The 21663-nt window shown below is 35.8% G+C and overlaps 1 protein-coding gene and 1 pseudogene across 1 annotated transcript; one reads left to right on the forward strand and one right to left on the reverse strand.

Moving 5' to 3' along the window:
- Positions 1-11005: 11005 nt before the first annotated feature.
- Positions 11006-16572, reverse strand: LOC116200140 (lysM domain receptor-like kinase 3). The gene is made up of 11 exons (XM_031530860.1): positions 15531-16572; positions 14694-14777; positions 14117-14404; positions 13647-13792; positions 13473-13562; positions 13220-13325; positions 12920-13071; positions 12738-12835; positions 11919-12066; positions 11678-11785; positions 11006-11508 (listed from the first exon to the last, which is right to left on the reverse strand). Exons 1-11 carry the CDS (start codon positions 16132-16134, stop codon positions 11344-11346), a joined length of 1989 nt encoding a protein of 662 aa, XP_031386720.1. The 5' UTR covers positions 16135-16572; the 3' UTR covers positions 11006-11343.
- Positions 16573-17802: 1230 nt separating this feature from the next.
- On the forward strand, positions 17803-20195 carry LOC116200141 (annotated as a pseudogene).
- The last annotated feature ends 1468 nt before the right edge of the window (positions 20196-21663 follow it).

A 21663-nucleotide genomic window follows, 5' to 3' on the forward strand; every position in this document is an offset into this window, starting at 1 on the left:
AAGATCAAGATGGATACCATACCGAGGAGCTGTCCAACATTAAGGGATCTGATGATAAGGAAGAAGAGAGGAAGCCCATAAAGTTTAAGCAAGGTTCACCATATGGACATGTTCATTTGAAATTGTATATGCTCTTCCAAATTTGAACATCTTCAAGCAGGCATTAAAGGACTACACCATTTCTCTTGGGAGGCCACTAAGATTAGTAAAAAGTGACAATGTCAAATGTAAATATATTTGTCATGAAGGTTGTAAATGAGAAATATTTTGTTCTTGGGAGAGGCATATGGGAGTTACCAGATAAAGACCTTTTAATCCTAATCATGCATGTAGTAGGAAATTGAAAGTCTATAAAGCTGATGTTGATTGGATTGCAATCAAACTCATGGATAGGATGAGAATGACTCCTGATATGACTGTTGCTGATGCACATCTTTACATGGCCAATACTTTCCAACTTCAGTGTTTTAAAAGCAAGTTTTATAGGGTCATACGCATTGCTAGAAAGAAAGTTGAAGGGTCTGAAAATGAGCAGTATGCACTGCTCAGGGATTACTGTCAGGAGATCCTCATAAGCAATTTTGGATCAAGAATTGGAGTACTAGTTGAGAGACCCAATCTGTCTATGCTTCCCAGGTTTGATAAGTTGTAATGTTGTTTTGATGCAACCAGAAAAGGAGCTATAAGGTGTTGCAAACCTCTCATTAGTTTGGATGAATATTTCCTTGAGGAATATTATGGAGGTACTCTACTGGCAGTTGTAACCTAAGATGCAAATCAGGCATTTTACGTCATAGCATATGCCATCGTGGAAATTGAGACCAAGGAATCATGGAGCTGGTTTCTAACTAGACTATTTGAATATATAGAACATCCAAGGGAACATGGATGAGAATTTATATCTGGTGTGCAGAAGGTAATTAGCATATTGTGTTGTGTAATTTATGATTATAGAGTTCTAAACTTATATGCAGTCTAGTCATCATCTCTTATTGTTTGCAAGGTCTCCTACCAGCAATTGCAGAGTTATGTCTAGGAACCTTACACAGATTATGCGTTAAACACTTGGAAGTCAATGTTTGGAGTAATTGGAAGCATGCAGAGATGAGGAGCTTGTTGTGGAAGTGTGCTAAATGTTGGACATTGCTAGAGTTTCCAAAGAAATTGGAGGAGCTAAAACAATTTAATCATGCTTGTGGCTTTATTTGAAGGATCTCCCTCTTCATAGTTGGACAAGAGTTGGACAAAGTGATGCTTCCAAGAATGAACCTCTCCTCAGCAACATATGTGAACAATTTAATGCAGCAATTGTCAAATTTCAAGGGAAGCCAATAATAACAATGTTAGAAGACATACTGATTTACTAGAAAACATACTAGGAATGAGATACAAAGGTGTAGGAGTCCAATCACTCCCGCTACTCATACTAGGCTAGAGATAGCCAAGAAGGCAAGCCACCCATGCATCCAATTTGGTAGGAGATCTAGATTTGATGAGGTTCGAAATGCAGCATATTCTGAGTTTCAATGTGAAGCATGTTGTGGATTTGAGTGAATTTATCCACCAATTTTATGACATTCATCCAACCAGTTAGAGGGCAAGATTTATGGAATAAAACTGATCTGGAAGCTATCTTACTCCCAACTCATGATAAGGGTGGTGGTAGACCTAAGAAAAAGAGGGACAAAAAGAAATATGTGCCTCGAAATCCTTACAAGGCAAAAAGGAAATACAAAGAAACCACATGTGGAAAGTGTAGATTAAAAGGACACAATGTTAGGAGGTGCACGGGCACAATAGTGAAGGATAAACAAGCAAAGAGGGCAGGACTACTAAAAAAGATAAGGTACACTTCTGAAAATAGTTGAATTTGCAGGGTTATGTGTAAATCTTATAACCATACCTTGTTATGCAGGGACAAACTAGCAAAGAAAGAAACCCAAGAGCCAAGAGCACATGCCCATCAAGAATGACAATTCAACATTTGTAGTCCTGCAAATTGAAGAGATGCCACCACCAGGCTCACCTCTTGATGCACTGGTCTTTATTCCTACTCCTAGCATCCATAATGTGCAGGTACTTTGTATAACTTAATGTCATTTGGGTTGGGATGCATTTATGTAAGAGATTTTACAATTTTATTTGTTTATAATTATAGGGTCCAAAACCAATTGATACACCGATCTTTGTTCCTCCTCCTAGAGTCCACTATGCGGGTACTTTGCATGACTTAACATCATATTGATCACTCATGGCATTTATATATGAGATTTTATAATTTATTGTTTATAATTGTACGGTCCAAGACCATTTTATGGCTATGGAATGCCTCCAAGCAGTGGCTATGGAATACATCCACACCCGCCTCCTTTACCAACCATGCATTGCTACCCAACTCCATCAGCAACAAGAGCCCCACCTCGCAGGCCTCCATCTAATAGCTCAAGGATTGCCATTTTGCCATTTGCATCAACCCCGCATGTCCACTTCAGCATTCCATTACAAGCACCAAGTCCTCTTCCTCCACCAGTTCAAAATCCTCTTCATGCAATAAATGAAGCATCATTCAAGTTCAATAGAAAAAAAAATATGTGACAAAAAAAACCTCTAGTGGCAGCAAGTAGGGTCACCAGAAGTATGTACTAGAGGAAAGTTTCTTCAAGTTAGGAGTCTTCATCCAACTCCAACAAGCAAATGCCCAGTCAAAAATCAACCAATGCAAACCCACGTCGCAAGAGTCAGAAATAGTGTGAACCAAGTACATTTGTGCTTTTTTTTTGTGAACATATGATATCTTGTCTTTGAATGTCATAATGGTTAGAATTATGGTCTTGTTAGTGTGAATCAAGTACATTTGTCACTTTGTATTATGCTTTTCTATATGCTTGACCATGAAACTCATTAGATCTTTGAAAGATAAGTATGACAAGCTTTTGGTATGTGGTATTCTTGTCAAAGGTTTATCATATAGAACAACACAATTTTCATTACTTTGATGCAACACATATCATCATAGGAGTTGCTTCAAACAATATTACCAAAACGCAAAGCAACTCCAATCCGAAGCCAAATCCTCAGCCAGTCACAAATTTCTAAGCTAAAAAAGTATTATAAATCCTAATACCACAATTGACTCAAATCAACAAAGCCATCAACAAAACCAACACAACCAAACAAAAAAAAACCAAAATTCCCAAAATACAATAAACAATTCTATGTCCATTCAGTCTTTTTTCATATTAGAGAATCCTCATCCTCAATTGATTGATCACCCTCTGCTCCTAATAAAAAATTTGTGAGCTTTCTACTTGATCTACCCATTCAAATTACCCACAACTCCTTCCATCGTTCTTCCAAAATGGACATCTAAAGAATGCTCTTTCAGGGTTTGTTGTAGTGTTGGAGATCATATTCAAAGCTCTTTCCTAACAATTGCAATAGATTGATGGAGCTCCTGTGTTGCTTGAACTGTTGTAACTCGTGCTCCTTCGATAATGGTTCTCGTTCCAGTTGAGAGGATCATACGCACCTCCTTCATTACGACAGTTACATAATGAACTCATTGATCGAAGCAAAGTTCTCACTTTTTGCTCGGAACACTGTGAAATTGCGAATTTTCGGGGTTAGGGTTTGCAATTGGATTTGGATTTCTCATTTAAGATGGAGGTAAGGGGCGAATAGGTGACGACGTCGTATGATTGTTTCAGGGGGGAGACAAATGGCGGCATTTGAGGATGTCGTGTGCTTGCCTTTAAAAAACTAATTATGTTGACGTCATTTGTTCCATGTCGAATGCCATGTCAAATTCCCATCCAACCAGTTAACGATTGGACATATTTGACAGACGAAAGGCCAATGTTTGGGCATTTTTGTTGGCAAAAATAATTCAGGGACACATCTAACAGCAAATTAAAAATTCGAGGATGACAGTGACAGTAAGCTCTAAAAAATCCATTTTAAAATAAAATAAAATAAAAACAAAGGATTTGGTACCCTTTGTGCATCCATCCCTTGTCCCTGGTTGCTCTTTACCCACACGAGATTGCAAGCGATCAAACCAGTCACCTCCAATCTTCTGACAGAGATTGGTGGCCGAAGGCTTATGTGATGAAAAGAAGAAAGAGAAAGAGACAAAATTGGGAGAAGGGGAGTAAGAGAAGGAGAAGGAGAGAGACATAGAAGGAGAGAGAAATTGAGGGTTTTAATATAGGGGATTTCTAATTGCCGTCACCCATCGCTCGAGGTCACGACGACCTCAGCAATCATTGGCAACCTTGTGACAGGGTGGATGGTCGGAGGCTTTATTGGGGATGGCAATCGCAAGATGAGGAGATAGAGAAACGAGAGTGGGTATTGGCCAATGACAATCCCGATTATCAAAACAACTTCTAGTTTCTCTCTATCTCCTTCTCGTGATCTTCTCTTTCATTGCTTTCTCTCTTCCCCCACAAACGCCTCCGGCCATTACCCTCTGTCACGAGGTTGTCAGCGATCGTCATGGCTGTCGGCAATCTCATGGGAGTATATGACAGTTGGTGGAAAGAGTGAGGTGCCTAACCCTCTATGTTTTTTTATCCTGTTAATTTGTTAATTTTTATTTTTAAATGAAATATTCATATTTTTGCATTTCATATATTTATCTAAGTTCACACGTCGAGCACATGACTACAGGGGTAGATTTTCCCCTCACCATAGCTTAGGGAGTAAATGTGTCAGAAAAATTGTTCATTGGCCAAAAGTGCTGCGTGTCCATAGTTTAGGGGTTGATTATGAATTTTTCCTATTATAATAGTAATTAATCAGGATGGTACGTTGCACAGAATGGATTGTATATAGAGTAAAATATATTTTGTACCTTGACCTTTTTGTTTTAGTGGCAAAGTGCCCCTTGACTTTTCAAATTTTACACTATGCCATCCAAGCTATATAGAAAGAAGAAAGGTGCATCCCCGATCACTTTTGTCAGCAAAGATCTAATTTGTTATTGTTTTAATAATTTCAGATTTAAAAAATAATTTTAATTAATAGAAATTCGGAAATCAAAAAAGGGAACACCAAAGAATGTAAAGACACCACCGCAATCTCCTCAAAATTCACTGGTGACTAGCAGTGGATCAAGTCGCAATCCTATCGCTAGATTCTCTACCGAGTTTGTTAGTATCCATCGAGGAATCCGTACGTGAAGGAAGCTGTGATATAGGAGATTGAGAGATCGACCTTGGTCAAATTTCTATGGAAGGATTCAAATGGAATTAATCTCTGCTGATTTGAGAAGGCAGAGATCATCAATACTCCACGAAGAAATTTTGATGGGATTATTCATCTAGCCACAAGGAGCAATTCATCATATTCTCCATTGATATGTTATTCCTTGAGCTCCATGAGAATCACCACGGAGCAATTCATCAGAATCTCGACGAAGCAATTCATCAAAAGCTCGGGATTATTCATCGTGACTCTCAGAGAAATCCGAATAATGAGAAATTCCAATGGGATTAATCTCCATTGAGCTCCGTGGAGCAATTCATCAAAATCTCATTGATCAAAATGATTCTGCCCCCCTTCTCTCCCTCCCGTCTCTCTTTCGACGATCTTTTGGGCTCTTTTCTTTTCGACTTTCAAATTTTTTAATAATTGAAAAATCATTTTTTAAATCAGAAATTAATAAAAGAATATTGAATTAAATCTTGGTCAGAAAAGTGATCGGGAGTGCACCTTACTTCTTTCTAAATAGTTCGGGTAGTGTAGTGCAAAATTTAAAAGGAAAGGGAGCATTTCTCCACTAGACCTAAAGGTCGGGGACCGGTGCAAAGTATATTTTACTCCTACTGTATAATTTAGTGTTTTTTTAATGGTCGATAATTGTAATCTATAATGATATTAAGTATATGACTAACCGTAATTTAGTTTGACGAATAAAGTAAGAACTATATTTTTTTGGTGGAGGTAAGAACAATTATATTGAAGATACAAATCAATATATATATATATATATACACACACACTTAAAAATTGAAAGTCAAAAGCATATTGACGATGGGATGAATAAAAATTTAAAAAAGAAAATTCTAAATACGACAAGATGAAACTGTTTAGTCATGCTGGTAACATACTCATGCGGTGTTAGATTGGACATTCTGTTAAATGAAAACGTGGCAACATTTATTTTGAATTTTAACGTGATACGTAATAAAATTAGTGAACCTAAAAATACCAAATTACTTGTACACATTAAATTGTTTTCTTGAAAAATGAAAAAAATTATTTATCGAAAATTCAAAAAGACAACTCGAGATATAAAATGTTTTTCGTACACTTAATTTGTATTCTCCCCTCTCCTTAATTGATTAAATAAATTCGATCATATTTTTTCAATTGGACTAAATTCAACCAAATCTCCATTGAGTAAAATGAGTAATTTTTTTTCCAGAATATATCATTTAAATACAAAATTCAAATATATATTAGTTCAAAAATCAATCAAAATATTATGAAAGACAATTATAAAGTATATTAGTTCAATAAATAAATGATATATACATGAGTAAAATATCCATAAAAACTTTTATACAGCTCAAAGAGTCAAGAAAATTCCATTTGGTAATCCAGATATTCTTAAGTCATATGACGATGCCGTCACAACTCTGGTTTACTATATATATATATATAGATGTAGATAGATTGATATAGCTATATAGTAGATATATATATTTATTTACTAATAATGAATAAGCATCGATTTGAAGGCCAAACATTTATTTTGTACTAGATAGGAACATTACGTTTCCAAAAATTATTTAAGATTTTTACATTTTATTTTATATTTACTTCATATTTTTATAATAAAAACCATTTAAAAAATTAGAAATTTTTAAGGCGTTGTTTTGTGGGATTGTGGCTGGAAATATCAATTTGGTAGAAAAATAGGAGTAAAATCATCATTTTCATGTAACATAATCTCCCGAAAAGAGGATCTAAATTGATGAGGCATGTAGATCACAAACAGAGAGGAGCAGTAACATGTTTAAAGTGACAATTTTAGGTTTCATCCTCACCAGAATCGCTCATGGACGATAGAGGGAGAGACTTGGGAAGCCATAGCATGTTCGGCCTCAGCATGTGAGAGGATTCATGAGACACACACAGAAATTTGAGGAGAAAAGAGGCCGTGGTCGCCAAATAAAATTATTTTACAAATTATGAAATTAATAAGTTAATAGTAAATTAAATATTGGCTGAAAAAAGTGACCGGAATGGTAAACGTGATGTACTTTGCTTCCTTTTAAGTAGGTCGAGAGTATGGTGCAAAAAATTTAAAGGTTAAGAGACACTTTGCGTGAGCTTGGGAGATAAATTGCATTTTACTTGAAAAATGTAGCTCAATAACTCAATTTGGGCTTTCTCGAGCTCCAAAATTTCCCCTCACTTTCCTCCTAGATAAAGTCTATCCATCGGGAAACTTTCCCTCCAATAATAATATTGATTCTTTTTTTAAAATTTGACCTTCTTACCGAGAAAGAAGGCCAAGCTCTTTGCTCTTTTAAATTTTCTATTTACATTTTTTATTATTTAAAAGTAAAATTCATTAATTAATTCTCTATAAATATTCATAATTTATTATAAATTAAAACAATAAAGTGAATCTTTATCATTATTTATAAATATAATTTTATGGATTTATTATTACTTATTATTTATAAGTACTTATTAAATAAATAAGTATATTTACACATATTAAAATTGATATTTTGAAAAAATGAATTTTACTGTCATTTTTAAAATTTTAATCTTAACTATTTTATTCATCTAAAAACATAATAGAATAAGGGTATGATCATAAAATGGCATATTTTTCCATTAAGCCATTTTTCGTATCAATTACCAAAATATGACATTAGCATATACTTTTCCAGCAATACAATGTACTTATACATGATATTAAGACGTGTGCTGCTATAATAATCAAGCATATTCTCGTATATATCATTAAACAAAGAAGAGTACAATCTGAATTCATTCTTTGAAAGATACCTTTTTCTACTAATTTTGGAAAGTAACTCATGTCAAAGACAGTACAACGCACAAGTGAAACACTAGTATACATGATACGATGAATGGTTTTCACTATTGTCATCAGATGAACATCTTTTGAATTGTGAAAATTCTTTAATCTTATTGCAAGTACTTTTTGAGCTTTATCTCTTTGCTCCTTCAAAATTTCCTTCCACGAGAGATGTAATGATCAACTTGACATGCCTTAGCAGCATTTGATACCGTAATCTTACCCTGTTATCTATCTATCTATCTATCTATCTATCTATCTATCTATCTATCTATACATATTATATAAAGTTGAATATAATGTAATAAATAATGGCATAATAGTAAATATAAATACATCTAGATTTTTTTTGCCCATGCGTTGCACGTGATTTTTACGTCAAATATATATGTACTTACATAATTCAAACTTAATTTTTAAATTTAAAGAATTTCATGGAAAAACATATATTTTTTCTATATTATATAATATCTAAAAATTATATCCAAATATCTTTAAAAATTATGGGTAATTCATATGTTACTACTATATTAGAGAAGTAGAAGGAAAGTAGTACTGTAACATTTTCAAATCATCATTTATCTATTTCAACGAAAAATTAGTAATTATAGGTTTTGAGGATAGTCTTGTAATTATCGCATTTATGCATAAGTTTTGAAGATATGTTCAAATTAAATTATTTCATATCTAAATATATTTATATATAATTATCATATTTATGCATAAATTTTGAGGATGCATTAAAATTTTAATATCTCATGTAAAATATTTATACATATATATCCAACTTATTAACATTTATATATATATATAAATTCTTAAATTATATGCAATTATTAATTTAGTAATAATATATAGTGATCATATTTATGCATAATTTCGAGGATATATTATTATTCATAGAGTACAAGTTAAAATAAATTTATACATATATTAAAATTATTGAGCATTTTTATTTACAATTAATTCTTAATTTAATTATCTGCATTTACTAATTTGGTCTCCTTTTATCCTAAATGCATAATATTTATAATTATGTTATTATTTATTCCACTATATATATTATTTATATATTTACTGTTTTAACCATATAGTATTTAGACATTTACTGTTTTAACCCGATTTTGACATTTACCTTTCTAACCTATTTTATTGATAAATTAATAGTGCATATACATTTACTAATTTAATCCCATTATTTATATATCCTAATTTTATAAAATTTACGATTATGTCATTATTTATGTGTTTATTGTTTAAACCCTATTGTATTTTGCCATTTACCTTTCTAGCCCTTAGTCTTCTTTCACCTATGCGTTGCACATGTAATTTTTCTACAAATATTTTTAATTTTTTTTCTTAATATGTTATTGTAATTATTTTATTCCAGTGGAGAATTTTAATGCTTTTCAAATTTAATTATAGCTTCATTTTGAACAAAGTAGTTTTCATAAACTATGCAGGATCTAAAGTACATATAATTATATCATAGTTTTGTGCTTATCAAATAATCAATTTTTTATATGTATTATAAATTTCATTTGCTATAATAAATTTTCTAGCATAAATTTCAAATGATAGGAGATTCGTATTGTAATATTCTGATAAAAATATGAGTTGAACTTTGCACTTAGAAATTTTAGTTCATTTATAAATTGTATAATTAACTTATCAACTGAAAATTAATTTTTTTAACAAATAACATTTTGCAAAATGAGGGCGGAAATGCCTATATAAATTAATTCAAGTAATATTTTTTTTCTAATTTTGTTCTTTTAAAATTAAATTTAATCTAAATTAGATAACAAAGTAAAAACTATTTAGATGTTTACATTACCCTATTTCAACAAACATTTACTTTTTAACCCTATTTATTGCATGAATAATGACTTTTTAACCGTATATCAATATATTTTTATCTCTTCAATCTTATTTATTACATGAGATAAAACTTTATATATATCTATATATAGATTATGATTAAATGGAATAAAATAAATAAATGCATATAAATTAAGAACTTATAATTAATAAAATTAACAATTACTTTAGTATATAAGTAAAAATATATTTGGACGTGAAATATTTTAATTTTAATATATATATATATTCTCAAAACTTATTATAATTACAAAATTATCTTCAAACCTTTTAGCATAGTAATTTTTTACCGAATTGAAGAAATGTTAATTATAAAAAAGTCACATTGCTGCTCCTTTTTCAATGTAATTGTAATATATGAATTAATCCTCATTTCCTAATATATTTGGATACGATTATTAGAGATATACTATTTAAAAAAAGAAAATATTTTTATAAAATTTTGAAATTTAACTAAAAAAATTAAAGTTTAAATTGCGTAAATATAATTATATTTGTACCTAAATTTCCATGGAATGCATGGGTTAAGATAACTAGTATAGGCATATGCCTTGCCTCAAGTCTGTCAGTCAAAGAAATACTGCTCACATTGTTTATTTAGAGATTAGACGAGATGTATCAGATGCTGTTTGGAGAGATTTAAAAATGTAAAGCGCAAATCAAAAACAAATATGAGGTCTCGTTGTAATACTATCCAAAAATAGATATCCTACACAGAATTTTTGTTTAATTAAATTTTTACCAAGTTGCCCCACAGACAGCAAGCTCTATTTGTGTAGGAATATCTGAATCCCCAACCTTGTGGATTAACAATGAAATGTGTGCACATTCGATCTACTTTTGTGATCCAACGTATGAATATTTCATCGATATGCAATGTAATGAGATTTGAATTACAAAAGAGACCAATGGATCAAGTTCAATATAAGTAAACGAGAAATAAAGGGAGGATAAGTTCCACTCCCGAACGTCATACTTAAATCTCTTGGCTCCATGCGAGGGTAATTGCGTGCCGCTGCACTAAATTTTGCTCTTACGATATTTAAAGAAGACTATTCGGTGTAACTCTGCAAAATATGAGTCCTTTCCTTTAGCCTCATAAGTCATAGTCACAATTTACATCATAGGGAGAGAGAATTTCCCACGCAACTAAAAGGGTATAAAAAAAAACACTCAAAAAAATTTACCTATAATTGGAAAATAACACCAACTATTACAATAATATGGACGATGACAATTAAATCGACAAAATAAAATTCAAATGACCCCTCTATCATAATTATCACAGTATAGCTACGATGAACATAGTGAAAAAGGCAGGTTTCCGAGTGAAGTACGAGGAGTAACGTATATGTTCCTGACGTGAAACAAAGTTGAGGCCACCATCATACACATAGCCTTCATCGTCCTTGAACGAGGCCACTGAAAACCTGGCTGTTCCCAGCAAGAGTGGCTTCCCACTCGACCGATGATAGGAGAATTTGAGATAGCGTTATCACCACCTGCTTCATATCCGGTCTTAACACTGGATCCTCATCCACGCACTGCTTCCCTAGCATTGCCATCTTAATGAAAGAAAGAGAAAAAAAGCCAAATAAGTAAAGATATGACATCCCTAGTTCACAAGTTTCACTGATAAAGTTCAATCAGACTTTTTCATGCTCAGACTTCTTTGACATTGAACTTTGATTGAGCAGCATTTTGGGATCAAAATGTAATTTTACAAGAATTTACCTTGAAGAAACAATCGTGAGGATATAATTCCATCAGATTAGGATCAATGTAATCTTGGATGCTTGACATGCTTAGAGAGTCAGGTACGTTTCTAAGAGCTGCCAACATCTGCAGATACAAAAAAGAAAACTCTAAAAACTACCATGCAAGATTAGCTTTTATTAGAGGGATTATATGCAACAAATATCATTCCTTCTCAAAGCTAAATCTTGAAAATCAAACATCTGTTAAACTTCCTTACAATGGATGCCAATGAGCGCCTTTCGGCACTTTTCATCGCTGTGGCTTCACTGCGTATCACAGCTTCCCGACCCGATATAATCTCGAAAAGAACAACACCGAATGCGTACACATCACTTTTCGTCGTAGCTAGGCCATTGCTCAAGTATCTACCATGAAGCAAACACCAAACGGGAAAACAACAAAGGAACAATTCAAACTCAGTAAATGAAATGAGTTATTGGCATGCAAAAATATTGGTGATAGACCACTAATGCAGATTGGGGAAAGCAGTACGAAACCGTTTCTTTACTTTTAGGTTAGGATCTATAGCTGATGCACTAATCTTTAGGACCAATCTATCCCTCAACTTCTGGGGTTGTTTAGTCCATCTACTGCCTCCATTTTTTCTTTTCTTGGCCAAGTAAAACGGATAATACATATACTCCTGCCAGGTTAGGCATCGATTTTTCTGGAATTGATTTTATAGCCAATGTGGCGCTGCAAACTAATTTCAGAAATAGGATCGGTACAATAAATCAAGACCCGAACCGAAATCAGTAGCTCCTTATCCAATTAAAAGAATAGGTCCTTAGATGGAAAAAAAATGTTAAAGAAAATGAATACACACAGACACCCAAACACAATCATTGAGGTGCTTTGCTGTCATGTTGGCTTAAAAATTAAATTTCATCCAAATTTGCAGCTTTGGCAGGGCAGAGATCAAAACACATCTTAATACTAAAGTAGAGATGGCTGAAAAATAGAGCAGGGGCTAAAATAAAGCAGAATCTAGAAGTACAGGGACCAGGTAGGTGCTCTTTTACTTTAGATCACTTACTCGGGCGCCAGATAGCCATATGTTCCCACAACTTTTGTCACCGTTGCTTCCTCCTCACCTGACTTCCCCACAAGTTTTGCTAAACCGAAATCTGAAATCTATAAGAAGGCAAGGTATCGCTATCAGCGAAGCGAATAGCTGAGATTTAAATGAAAATTGACAGTGAAAGAAGTTGCTCGAACCTTCGCTCTAAAGGCACCATCGAGCAAGATGTTGCTCGTTTTGATGTCTCGATGAACATAGTGATTCTTAGTGTGCTCATGAATGTACTCGAGACCTCTAGCAGCATCAAGTGCAATCTGGACCCTCGTAATCCACGAAAGAGATGGATTGCCTGCAAGCAGCCAGTTGAGAAATGTACATAGTGAAGTTAATGTATTGTGGCCTATAAAAATTGTCATATAGTGCAAGGACTATTCTTGAAACTTCACCAATAAGATATGAACGACAATAGAAGATGTCAATGCTAAAAGATAACATACCTTTGCTTTGTGGATCATGCAAATGAGACCTTAGTGAACCCTTCTGGGCATACTCATAGATAATTAACAGCTCATCATTCATAGCAGCATAGCCAAGCAATTCCACCTAAATACAAATCGAACCCAAACTTTGAGGTCAACTCATAAATTAAGAAAGCAAAGAGCTTCGAACAGTAAAAGGTTAGTATAAACTTTTCTTTTACGAAAAAGAAATGAAAAGGTTAGTGGAATTTTTTTTGGAAGAGAGAATTACCAGATTCGCATGATGTACTTTGCACAAGACCTTCATCTCCACCAGAAATTCTTTCGTTTTTGTTGCAGTCATTCTCTTAATTGCAACTTCCTTAAAGTCAACCGGAGGTTTCAATAAGCAACAACAAAACAAAAAGATTTACTTTACAATTGCAACATAAAGCTGGATAAAAACCTGGTCATGGAGGACTCCATAGTACACGGAACCATATGTACCATGGCCAAGAAGACTTGAATCAGAGAACCCGTCAGTTGAGAAAAGAATATCCTCATATGAGAATACTACAGGCTTCTCTACATCAAACACGTCGGCTCCTAGAGCTGCATAATATGAATATCACCATTACACAGTATATACATAAATATCATCAGTTGACTGCGCTTGAAAGCTCTGAACAGTTTATCAAGCATTCTTTAGATAGCTCGATAATACTCAAGAATAACACAAATTCCCTTAAGAGAAAGAAAGGACCAATACGAGTTGCCAAGACTGAAAAATGTTATTTGTATGCTGTGATGTAATGTCCAATGCCCAAATCATAAGCTAAAGATTGCATAGACCCAATAGCAACACATACAAAGGCATGGTTAAATATTTCCCCAGTTGCAAGAAGCCAGAAACTGACGAAGTCAATCATTATGTACCTGTTGGAACATTTATCTGGTTGTTGCTTGATTCTCCATTTGTTTGCTTCCAGTTGCCCTGCTTGCAGCAGATGTAGCGGCCCGAACCACAGAGAAAACTCGGGTTCCGAAGAATGTGAAACTTATGGGAAATCTTTCCATCACCATCTTTTGAACGATTAGCAGAGCAGGCTGATGATCTAACTGAAATGAAAGCAACAATGCCCAGTATGATCACGAGAAGACCGACTCCAACACCCCCTATGATCCACCCATAGGGAACATGAGTCTTGTGATCGCGAGGCCTTTCTGCAAAGAGATATTTTCTAGTTTTCTCAGTATTCTAAGGGGAAAAGAGAGTCGGGTTTTCAATAACATGTTCAGGTAGCACAACTCTGCACAAGAGACTAATACGACACTCCACACATCCTGGCTTTCATATATTGCTAATAAAAGAGACATAATGTTCAGTCAAAACACTGGTAAAGAAAAAATAAGTCAGCAATAAAGACAAACATGAAGTAACATAATGCTGACGTCTCAAGAAACATTAAGAAAAGGAAGAATGGTGCTTCTAAGTGAAAGCATTAGATCGAACCTGGAAGGCCCTCGATAGAAGATGCAGGAGCCGGGGCAAGAGCAGGACTGGTAGCATTTTCCAAAGGATAGGGCTCTCCAGGAACTACAACAACCAAATTCAAGAAGGAAACTCTATAAGGAAATGAAGGAATATGGGCATCTTGCATCAAGTAAACTTTGCCAAAAAAGTCAAACTATAGATAATGCATTCAAAATATTCTAGAAAAGGACAGATCAATTGAGTAATATGCTTACTGATACTTCTAGTATTACTGTCTAAGCTGGAAGACAGTCCTATGATTCGCATTCTCTATTTGCTTCTATTCTTAAAATGCCTTCCTCACAAGTATGCATGTTTAATGGATTCCAATGGCTAATGTTCTGCTCATTTGCTTCACTTAGGATCCCTAACTTGCTCCTCAACCTTCCATTTCTATAATGCTGTAGTTTCTCCGAACAATTAGAGCTCCTGAATGCAAACTGCACCTCCCTGATTATAGAACCATATAGTCTGTATGCTAAGGCCATCAACTTCTTCCGTGAATCATCTGCTGTTACACTATACCATTTAATTCAGCTTATCGCATCCGTGCTACAACCTTAAACACTCAGTCAATTTCATCATAAATGAACAACCGATTTTATGTCCTAAAGAAGACAACAACCAGTGCAATCATTCACATGATGCCCAAACTCCATACATAAACATGTTGTGCCTCTGTCAGATAGCATAATCTTTAAATTGAAGTCAGAAGCTTTCGAATACTATCAAGCTCCCAGCCTAACAAGCATGTATGGATCGCCAAATTGACATAATCGAAACAAAATCTACATAACAGATGGAACCAGAACTAACCTGAGTCCAGGGGAATAAAGTAAAGATCACCAACAGTGACATTATCAGGGTTGCTAATCCCATTCACTGTCTCGATACTATCCATACTGACCCCGAACCTGCTCGCCAGCGACTGCACGCTGTCGCCGTCCCTCAGCACATAGCTCATCAAGTAATTCCACAGCCCGCTCGAGCACCCGCAGTACAGCCTCAGCGACACCACCGCCCCGACCCTCGCCCACCTCGTCGAATTGGGCACCATGGCGAGCCCGTCGTACGCCCCGCCCACGATCTCGGACACAAGCCCCCCGGCGGACCTCAAGGTGTAGGTTGTGTTGGTGGCGTACTTCTTGGTGGTGGAGAGGCAGGAGCAGTTCTTCCTGATGAAGACGTAGTCGAGGGCGGCCGGGTTCTCAACGGTGATGTCGGAGGGGGAGACGTCGAACATGGACTGAAGGACGCTGAGGGTCTGGTTGGGGTCGGGCTTGAAGGCCAAGAAGGATGCGCAGAGGCGTGATGTGTCCGTGCAGTTCATGGGCACTGCTGGGTTTGAGTGGACGGAACAGAGGTGGGCAGTGACCCAGAAGATGAGAGCAGCCAAGGGAAGACTGCCAGATGGGTGCATGTTGGCAGGTGGCTCAGTTCAACATAAGAAGGAAGTAAAGCTTCAAAGATCGGATTTCGATGGGATTGATCAAGAATTTGTCAAGCCGGGTCTCTGTTCATTGCTGAGTTTGGCAGAGAAACTGCTCAAAGATCAGAGCTTGAGGGCGGGAATGCACTTATGGCTAAGCGATGAAGGTTTGAGCTGCTCAAAGGACCAGAAACACGTTTTGGGGGAGTACAATTAGTGAGAGTTCAGCTCTGATGGAAGTTGAAGCTGAACAGATGATGGAGCTTTCTGGCTGAGAAATGATCCATCAATGGAGGAGAGACCTCAGTCAGAGGAAAGGAAAGCAAAGAGAGACGGATGTGCAGTGTGCTGAAGGACAGGAAGAAGGAAGGAATGGGGGTGGGGGCTCGGTGAAGACAGCAAAATATTTTCTTTCTGTCATTTTCTTTCTTTTGGCCCCCCGTTCCCCCCCCCCCCCCCCCCCCCCCCCCCCCCCGGTTACGAATGCTAATGCTCTATTGATGGACTCCGCATCGCTCTCTAATTTCCGATATTATTAGATTATTATCTCTTTTCTGAGACTGAAAATGTATTTGAATTTCACGTTCGGATAATTCTCAAGTTCATGACTTAAGTCAACTTGACAATAAGTTAAATTTTCCTTCCTTTTATATGTTTGAGAGTTATCCAAAACTCGATATACCTTTTATGCATTAATACAACCCCTATCTTATTTATCAAAAAAAAAAAAAGAAGAAGATTGACTCTCACTGCTAGGAACTGGTCTGGATTTGCACAACACAGTAAAAGTCGAAAGCGACACGGAGAGAGAGAGAGAGAGTTCACAGACTGGCAGGGCAGCCCTCAACTGCAGCAGATATTTGGTGGGTATGGCTGCTTCTGTATGATTTTACGAAACTGTCCCTGGCCTGGTTGTAGTTTGGGTTGCCAATCTTATGACATTGACTCAGACTTTTTGGTGATTGATTTGATTAATCCTGAATCCGATGAAATATAAAAGGGTTTAGACCTCTGAAAGCAGATGATTAATTAATTAAGTATCCTATAATTATGGTCCCAATAACGTGAGACTTCTGCCGAATAGATTGTAGATTAATTTCTTGTGCTAGTGCCGATGAATTCAATAGTTTAGCAATTTCTCTTCGATTTATTACATGTTCAATATATGTGGGTACTTTGTTCTTTTGGCAGTAACGTGTGCGTTTAAAAGCTGGGAAAATAAACATTGAGGGTGTAATCATTAAATATTATAGTTAAATTATCAAATCTTGATTAGTTGATGCAATTATGCTTAATTTTTCTAGGTAAAAAAAAAATTCATATCTTGCTCGTAATATAATGTATATTTAAGTTAGGGAGAAAATATTAAATAATCTTTCTATCATTTGGCGGCTCCTCCAATCGAGTAAAATCACGTCTCTCAGTCCGTATGCTTGACAGGCCAACCCTCATTTGATGCAAACTAATGCTTTAGGAAAATATTGAAGCTTTGGATTCCCTAAACTGATAGCCCATCACGAGCCCACGTCTTCATATATCTACATGAACCTTTGCTCTGTTTCTCCCTTCGATCGCCCACCGCCAAACCAAATCTTTCTTCCATACTAGTCTCTCGAGACTTGGTCACTCGGTGGAGGGAGAGAGAGAGAGAAGCGCAAAATGGCCGGAATTGTGGTGGTATTCGACTTCGACAAGACCATCATCAACTGCGATAGTGACAACTGGGTCGTGGACGAGCTGGGATTTACCGAGTTGTTCAATGAGCTCCTCCCCACAATGCCCTGGAACCCCCTCATGGTATATTTAAGAATCTAACCTCGCCCGACAAGATTATTCTTTTTCTATTGGGGTTATTATGTTCCATATCCTATAGTATCACTTGTTTCTCAAATTTATTCTATGATTTACATATTGTTCCAAATCTATTTCTCCATCTATATTTAACGGTGTTGCTGACGTGGACCGGAAGTAAGCCCATTCTTGCCATTGTAACCATTTGCCCATGATAGATTTGAAAACAAAAAAATTAAAATCATGAGATAAGTTTAGAGTCTACTTACATTTCATTGACGGATAAATTGACTGCGTGATAAATTTGGAATAAGATGTAAATCATAGACCTTTTTGATAATTTTTAAAATATGAGATAAATTTGATAAACGGGTAATGCTATAAGATATTTGGCGTAATAATCCTTTTCTATTTAATTCCTTTGTTATTCAATTTGTTTTCTTTTGGCTCGGGATGAATGTACAGAACAGGATGATGGGAGAGATTCATTCCAAGGGAAAAACCATCGAGGATGTCGCAGAGGTTCTGAAGCGTGATCCGATTCATCCTCTTGTCATCCCAGCCATCAAAACTGCTCATGCTTTAGGGTACGTTCTTACGTAAATCTTTCGTGCCGAGAGTATATATTATCAGATGCGTCTGAGAGTTCTGACATCAATGATGACAACTTCTTCTGTAATGGCGAATCAACTAACTATAATTCCTTTTTCCTGGGTTGTGGGTGATTAAAGGTGCGATCTGAGGATCATCAGTGACGCAAACGTCTTCTTCAACGAGACGATCCTGAAGCATCTTGAGTCAAGAGAATGCTTCTCCGAGATCAACACCAACCCTGGCTGTGTAGACGAGGAAGGGAGGCTGAGGATCTCCCCTCACCATGATTTTCACATATCCCCCCATGGCTGCCCTCCATGCCCTCCTAACATGTGCGAGGTATCATTCAAATTGCACAATTCCGACATTGGAGAATCGATGACCAAATTTTCTCTGTTCCGAGTCAAAGATCGAATGTAATTCCCTTCCCCAATTTTTAGTGCTTTCCCATTAAAAAAGAAAACCATACTATTATACAGAGAAGATTTATGAAACAGAACACGAGCCAAACTAAATCAGATGTTCAATATCACCCTTAATCAGAGTTCAAGTAATCCTCAACTGGAACTATTTCATAACAATGAATTGTTTTTCTTAAGTAAAACATGTCCTTGTTATCTACATATTTTTTTAGCATGCCACTTGTTGTTAGTAGTTGTCTTTCCCTTCTTTTTATAATTGATGATATTATTACTCTCCTTCTTGAGTGGAGCAAACAACGAAAGAAGCCTGAAATTAAAGCATATACGTTCATTTTTTTTTGTACATAACTACATTTAATTTCCGTTAACTTTTCGTTTAGTTTACAAAAAAAATATAAATAAAAAATAACATTTTAGAAGATAATTTTAAATTTTTGTCGAAAAAAATACTGTACCGTGAATTTCTATATTGCTACTAGAGACATGACACATACGTGGACCTTTTTCTTGTCGAGAAATAAGTTAGTGTAAGAAAGTGACTTCCCAACTTAATGGAAGCTTTGGTATTTATTTGATAAGAGAGAACAGAATTGGATTCATGGTTTGCATTAACAATTGCCTAAACTGATCATTTATCTATTTCGTCTGGAACAGGGGCTGGTGATCGAGAGGATACAAGGTTCAGTCGGTAACAAGAAATTCATCTACCTCGGAGACGGGAGCGGGGATTACCGCCCCAGCTTGAAGCTCAGCAACAGAGACTATGTGATGCCAAGGAAAAGCTGCGGGACTTGATCTGCAGGCGCCCTCTGCTCGTTAGGGCAGAGATCCTCGAGTGGACCGTCGGGGAAGAGTTCGAGCAGACTCTATTAACACTAGTCGATAGGATTATGACGGAAGAAGAGAGCAACAATAGCTGTTTCGTTTCGGCAGCAGACTGCAAGTTTCATCCAATCTCTGTGGCTGTCCATGAAGCCTTTCCTCATGTTCTTCCAGTCCCCCAGTAGGATAGGAATAGGATCATTTCCCCAGTTAATATAAAGGAAATGCTCAAATTAACAAATCTTTTTTTCCTTAGTATTTGCTTCTTCTTTTATTTTTATTTTTATAAATTTGTGCGGGTAGCCCCTGTACAATGTTGGATGGGGAGTAGGAGATTGCATGGGCCAAAAATGAATTCTAATATCTTTGCTTCAGTAATTAATAGTTACTGAATGACGGTTATAGAGTTAATAATGGCTAAAATTATTGCTGTCGTTAGTATAAATTCCAAGAGAGCCCATGATTTGACGACGTCCGCCGGAACGGTTCGAAATGTCACGGTTACCACGAAAAGTCAGTGGGTAGGCCTGTCTTGCTGGTGGGTCGGAGCCGAAGTTAGGATGAATTTCTTTCCCTTGGAGGCGAAGCAAGGCGGAGATTGGGCCGAAGAAATGCAAATGCCATATTGCAGCCCAAGTAAGGACTTAAACGTAATGTCAACTGAAATGGGTCTCTAAAATGTGGCCCAAATATCATTCTTATATGTATCTATATCTATATCTATATTTACCGTGTATTTACCTTCACGGTGATATCTGAAAGTATGATCAATCTCAACTAATTCAATTTAAGTTGGATCGCCCCGCTATAATATAAAACTCTTTTTGTATGATTTTTTTTTTCACAATACTCAAATTCAAAACTGAGAACAAATCGAATCATTTAAATCAATACAAATGTATAAAAATAAATTACTAGATTCTCCGGGAGGCGTTCATGGGTTTAATTCAAACCATGGAATAGATTTGCCTTCTATACAAGGGATGCAAATGATCTGGCCCTTCTCCTGTCTGATCTCCTATCTCATCAATTAGTTCATGCCCCATGTCCAATCATGATCTCATAGAGAGAAGCATCTTTGGACCAACATATTCAATTCTAAATTTAACCTTTAAAAGCCATTTTATATTATTATTATTATTTTCTTTTTTAACACCACGCTGCAAGAAAATAAATGACATAAAATCAAACAGGAAAACTTCTATATAATCAAAAATTCAAAATTATTTGCAAACATACATCTCGATACATAAAAGAATTCTATTTCATTTAACTGCACTTTATTTTTTGATAGAGCTTATTCTGGGAATATTATAAATTACAATACAGTTTAACGATCTTTTTCACGCTGCAAAACAAATCAAAATAATTTCACCGTATAGCATAAAAAATAAAATTTATTCACGCCACAACAAGCTGTCTATATTTGGTAAAAAAATATGAACGAAAAGCTGTTGTGGTGGTTTTTTCTTGGCAGTTTTTCATGGATGAAAACTTGAGGGATCCAAAACAAATTAGAAAAAAACTAATACAAAATTAACCGAAAAAGGGACAGGAGAAGGGGGTGGGGGCATTGTCGCTTGTTAGCCCCCAAATTGCTGTACTTTGAATGGTATACTCTACCAAATTGCTATGGAGCGATTTTGAGGAGAAGACAATGGAGTTGTGATTTTTTTCCATAGGTGCCGGATTGTAAAAGCAAAGATCACACCTCAAGGGATTGGCAAATGGGAGGCTTGCTTTGAAGAAATGTTAAAATGGATCCAGTCTTTAACAGGAGCAGAGAAGGACGCCCTCTTGGCATTTGGGAAGCAGAAGATTCTGCCATGAGGTATTCGCAACAGAACAATCTCTAAGGGTATGTTCAATAGTTTCTAGGTTTGATCGACAA

The sequence above is a fragment of the Punica granatum genome, chromosome 3, assembly GCF_007655135.1.
Source record: "Punica granatum isolate Tunisia-2019 chromosome 3, ASM765513v2, whole genome shotgun sequence".
Classification (NCBI taxonomy): Eukaryota; Viridiplantae; Streptophyta; class Magnoliopsida; order Myrtales; family Lythraceae; genus Punica; species Punica granatum.